The sequence below is a fragment of the Plodia interpunctella genome, chromosome 17 (assembly GCF_027563975.2).
Source record: "Plodia interpunctella isolate USDA-ARS_2022_Savannah chromosome 17, ilPloInte3.2, whole genome shotgun sequence".
NCBI lineage: Eukaryota > Metazoa > Arthropoda > Insecta > Lepidoptera > Pyralidae > Plodia > Plodia interpunctella.
In genome coordinates, this window is record NC_071310.1 from 9,614,851 (window position 1) to 9,620,536 (window position 5,686).

At 52.2% G+C, this 5,686-nt stretch overlaps 1 protein-coding gene across 1 annotated transcript in view; it reads right to left on the reverse strand.

Moving 5' to 3' along the window:
- LOC128677003 (uncharacterized) overlaps window positions 1-4,851 on the reverse strand; it is a 6,155-nt gene extending 1,304 nt beyond the window's left edge. Inside the window, exon 1 of the mRNA XM_053757512.2 lies at window positions 1-4,851. This exon is cut by the window's left edge and continues 1,304 nt beyond it. Coding sequence (XP_053613487.1) covers window positions 1-4,851 — 4,851 coding nt within the window.
- Between the last annotated feature and the right edge of the window lie 835 nt (window positions 4,852-5,686).

The window sequence follows — 5,686 nt, forward strand, 5'->3', positions numbered from 1 at the left end:
GTTGCCACGTTTGTAAGTCTGCAGTATCGCACTGCAGATGTCCGCGTTGACTTTCCTTGTGGCAGCCGTTATCGCTAAGAACTCTCGAAGAGCGTTCTCCATGTGTGCCAGCTGATCGTTCGCTGGCTTCAGCCGAGGGGGGGTCACAAGCCCCATATCCGCTCTGGTTCGCTGGGTGATCTGCGTAACCTCTTGGCGGGATATGGATGGGGCTGTGAATTTTTCCACTGCCGTTTCCAGTTGAACCGTTCCTCTGAGTTTTCTCATCTTCTCTTTTACCGGGCTTACGATAGCTTGGGCCATTCGGTTTAGGAGTGTGGCAACCGTGGACTTCTTCCTATCTTTGTCCTGGTCGGTGCCTTTCTGCTTCGACTGGCGACTCTCCTCTTCGAGTGCTTGTTGCAGCCTCTCCGATCCGCTGATATCCCGAACTTGGTTCAGGGATCCCCCGCGGCTCGTAGTGGCTTCGCTTCCACCCTGGTCACGTCTCAAGAGAAACCCGAGGTCTTGACCTCTGTTCTCATATACCACTACCTCATGATGTTTTGAGGCTTCAAGGGCGCCCAGATGATCTCTTGTTTCGCCCGTGTGGTGAGACACTGCCATGGCATCCACGCTTAGCACTCTAGGAATGGGAGTATCCCCCAGAACACAGCCCCCTATCGACGTTAGCACGCTGCAGACCTTCTGAAAAGCCGTAGAGATGTCATCAGTGGCGAAAAGTGCGATGGTTTTGTTCTTCCTCCGCACCATTCGACACCGCTGACCCCCCACGGAGACCGTAGGTAAGGCGTCGTAAACTTTACGGCGCATGGTCGTTTTGCTTGTGCTCCCGTTCAACAGGAGTCCGAGTCCCGGTGAGATATAGATGTTAGTCTTCGCCCTGTCGTTGCAGAAGGCCACTCCCACTCGTTCCGAGTTGTTGTTCATGAACATGGCAACTCCTCGGACCCGCAGCCTGGGCTTCCCCGCTTCTCCGGCTTTTAAGAGTGTGGACAACTGATCTTGGTTGTCTGATGAGTACTGCTGCACCTGTGTGTTGATGGTGTCGGTGCGTGTGGTGTTAGTGTCGGTGTTAGTGGAGTTGGTGTCGGTGTTGGTGTTAGTGTTGGTGGATGGTTGCGCCTCTGCAGTCTTATTGCGTTTTGTCGCAATGGCCGCTACTTCCTCGATGTAGTTGAGGAAGTGACTCCTTGTTGACTTATTTTGCAGCAGATCTCCCAACACTTCCCGCCTCAACTTTGTGTCGCAGATACACTCCAGGTTGTAACGGGCAGTCTGAAACCTGGGGCAGTCGAGTAATATGTGCCATACCGATTCGCTGACATTCGGGTCACACTCACATCCGGGACTGTCTCTCAACATGAACCGGTGCAGGTATTCTCCGAAGCCGCCATGTCCCGTCAGGATTTGTACGTGCAGGTGATTTAGATTCGTTCCTCGCACGAAACTGTAAGCTTTGCTTACATTGGGGAAGAACGTTCTTGTGACCGCACCTTGGGAGGCAGTATCGAATCTATCCTGCCATCTGGCTATAGATTCCTCCCTTATCTTCCTTCTGACGTATGACAGCGGAACTTCTGCGTAATCGGGTGAAGAGGTCTCTTTCGAGGCTCCTTCTTTGGCAAGCTCATCCGCCCTTTCGTTTCCCGCCGTTCCCACGTGAGCTCTGAGCCAGAACAAACGGACCTCCCTCCCTCGCGACCGCATCTCAGCAATGCTCTCCTTTATGGCCTTTGCCAGAGGATGGGTTAGCCGAGTGCTGCACAACAGATCCAGCGACGATCTTGAGTCGCTCAGGATGTTGATTGCTGCATCTTCGCTTTCCAACGCTCCGGACACTGCCCTGTGGAGTGCATAGATCTCAGACTGGAATACGGTGCACGTGGAGTCCAGGCTGAAGACTTGGCTGTGTGTCTCCTTGCCATCTTCCCACCATGTAAGTGCCGCTCCCACCCTGCCTTCCATTTTACTTCCATCGGTGTAAACCTGTGGGCCAGTAATCTGGAGTGCAGTTTGGGTGGCATCTGTCATGTCCTCGAGCAGAGTGTACTCTAGTTGGAGTTTAGTGGCCGGGTGTGGTAAATCTTTGGCTTTTACAATCTCCTCGAGTTTACGATCTGGTGGTAGGAAGTCGACGGAGAGCCCCTTCTTCGCCTCGTAAAGGGATGCCACTTCCTGGATTCTCAGGTCCAGCGGTAGGATTCCTGCAAGGATTAGCGCTGCAGGCAGAGACGTTGTTCTGTACGCCTTGCAGATCCTTTGCGCGAAACCCCTCTGGAGTGTATCTAGCGCTTTCCTGTTGGTTAGGTTTTCAGACGCTTTTGCCCATGCGCAGGCCCCATAGGTCGCAATAGGTTCTATTACTGCGACGTATAGTGTCCTGATAATTTCTCCATTAAGTCCCCAGGTGACTCTTGCTGCGCATATCAGCTGTTTATATATGCTGGCCGCTTTGGTGCAGATGTTTCGCACGTGCGAGTTGAAGTTGAGCCACCTGTCTATGGTCAGTCCTAGGAGTTTGATCTCGTCTACCAGAGATAGAGTTGTTCCGGACATGGTGATTTGGGGAGGAGTGTACTTCAGTTTTTTTGTTAGCAACATGACTTGCGTCTTGTGTGCTGCGAAGTTTAACTTGTTCTCTCTACCCCATTCTACCGTCCGCTCCAATATTCTGTTGACGCGATCCTCCATTCCATCTATGGACTCTCCGGAGAATACCAGGACCCCATCATCTGCGAAGGCCTGACAGTAGACTTCCTCGGACGATAATCTTTGCAGGAGGGGATCCAATATGATGTTCCAGAAAGTAGGGCCTCCAATGGAGCCCTGCACACATCCCTTGGTTGTTTCCCGCTCGCTGGTTTCGCCTGCATAATTAACGATTATCTTTCTGTCTTGGAGGTATGAGTCCACCATCAGGTACAGATTTCTGGGGCAACGTCTGATCCTTAGTTGGTTCATCAGAGCCGGCCACCACGCGTTGTCGAAGGCCCCCTCTATGTCCAGCGACACTATCAACACGGATCTTCCCGCTTCCTTTTCCGCGTTGACGTGCTTCAGCAGGTCATACAGGGCGTCCTCGGTTCCGCGCTGCGGCAAGAAACCGTACTGCCTTGGGCTGAGGGTTGGGAGTAGGTGCCATTGTAGTCTTCTCACAAAAAGTTTCTCTAACGTTTTTCCCAGGACGGACAACAGTCCGATGGGGCGATAGGATTTGGGGCTGGTGTAATCTTCTTTGCCCGGTTTGTTGAGAATGACTACATGGGCGATCTTCCACTGTCTCGGAAAGTAAGAAATGGCTAGGCATTTGTTGGCAATTGCCATGAATACTTCCCTTGAGCAGCGAATCGCTCTGGCACAAATGTCCGAGGTGAACCCGTCCGGTCCCGGTGCCTTTTTGGGGTTTTGCTCTTGCAGCACAGCCTCCAATTCGGCCTCGGTGAACGGTGGGTCGTCCTCTTTCAATTCTCCCAAACGCTTTTGAGGTGTTTCTTGCACAATTTTTCGGAGTTGAGTGTGATACGGGGTATCGGTTACCACCGCGTCCTCAGGGTAGAAGGTGTTCGCCAGTAGATCGGCAGATTGCTTGGGGTCCAACGTCTTTCCATCCGGTCCCCTTAGAAGTGGCTCTTCTTTCCTTCCTGATGTTTTCCTGAGGACACGGTAGATTCCGTCCCACATACTCTCTCTCTCCTGCTTTGTGCAGAACTCCTTCCAGCTTCGAGTTTGGGCCTCTGCTGATTGCTTGGCGTATAACGCCTTGGCCTCATTATACTCTTGCAGTACGTGTTCCTTCCGGTGCGGGGCAGCGTTTTTAATCCTTTTCTTTTTACGAACGAGGTCCCTTTTTAGGTGTTCTATTTCTTCCGTCCACCAGGGAAGGGGGGTACCTTGGCGCCTTCTGCCTATCTTAGGGATCGCGCTTTCGCACGCTTCCCGAATAGCTGTTATGTAGGCTTCTGTAAGGATCTCCATTTCCTCTCCGGTCACTATCTCTCCTACTCTGGCAGGTGTTATGTCCCTTTCCGCAAGCAAAGACAGGAGTGTTTCGTCGAACGCTAACCAGTTTGCCTTTTTGGTGTTGTACACTCTAGTGGTGGGGGCTGCTGCGTGTTGCAACCGCACTCCTAACTCTAGTGTGTACGTGATGGCGTTGTGGTCTGATGTAATGAGCGTCCTGTCGACTTTCCAGTTCCTGATCTTTCCCAGCAGTGAAGAACTACACGCAGTCACGTCAACTATGCTGGTGCATAGAACGTTTCTCCGCCAGACTTCGAAGGTCGGTGTGTTTCCGGTGTTGAGGATGTGGTAATCCATTTCGTTGATGAAGGCGTTGTATTCCGTCCCTCTCTCGTTCTCGGATTCGCTGCCCCACCAGTGGCTCCAGGCATTCACGTCTCCCGCTAACAAGGTGTTTGGCGTGTTAAGCGATTTGCATGTCGCCTTGGTTCGCTCAATGTAGGGACCTATGTCGGCCGCTCCGTCAAAGTATACAGAGACTACTCCAAGCCTGAAGCTGCCTGCTTCCAGCACCACTGCAGATTCCGTTTCGGTCACCAGCTGAGGATCGTGTATGATCCTGAACTGGTCACCGAAAACTATTATCGCTGCTTTAACTGGGTTCCGGCTGCTGATGTTTGAGGAGCACTGGATTACTCTAGTGCCGGGGTACTGCTTTACTCTGCCGCTGGATCCAGTATATGGTTCCTGCACCAGTGCAATAGCAATACCTTTCTCCTCTGCTACTTTTAGTAGCTCGGCTGTGGCGATCTTGGAGTGCTGGAGATTGATTTGCACAATCCCCAGTTTTGTCCCTGCTCCTTCTCCAGAGGTACCAGGTCCGTTCATCTGGCTGCCCTTAGCAATACGCTATCTTAGAACGCGCTAATCTGTCCCACACTAAGCGCTCTGGGCACTCTTCGCTGAATGCCATGTGGGGGAAGATGTCGTGTGCCTTGGCGTCCTTGCAGTTTTTGCACTTTGGGGGCCTTTCCTCCTGCCTGGTTCTGCACTCCTGCCAGGAGTGGGCGCCGCCGCAGTAATTGCAATACTGCGCCGACTCCCGGCAGAGTGCTTTAGGATGTCCGAACCCTAGGCATTTGGCGCACTGCACGAGGGGGGATTGATCCTCTACATCTCTCCTGTGTATTGCAATATGGATCTTTCCCTCCTCAAGCATGCGCTTGTGGAGTAAGGGTGCAACCTCGAATACTGCGTGGCACTGTAGCGGGTTCCTTGCTCGCTTTCGGTACCTTAATCGGATGTGTTGTTGGTCGCCAGGAAGTTTTTCAAACAGTTTCCTGTTTTGGGCCTTAATGTGCTCGACCATCTCCTCATCCTTCAGGTACGCCATGATGTTATTCACCTTGATTAGGGGGTTTTGTGGCTTTGCCTCCTGAACTTTCAGGGATGCGTTTTTTTTAATTTGGGACTGCAATTTCCTGGCGTCCTCTTTATCCTCACAGCTCAGCAGGATCTTGCTGTTCCTCGCCTTCCTTACCCTGTCCACTATGACGCCGGTATTTTTAAAGTCCAGCGTCTTTGTGATTATCTCCAGCACTTTCTCTCCCGTATTGGTTGGGTCCGTGCTAGAGATTATCAGTGTGTGGTTGGGGTTCTTTTGTGGCTTTGGTGTTTTAGCCACGGCGGCATAGTCTCTTGCTTGCTGTTTGGGCATTGGAGG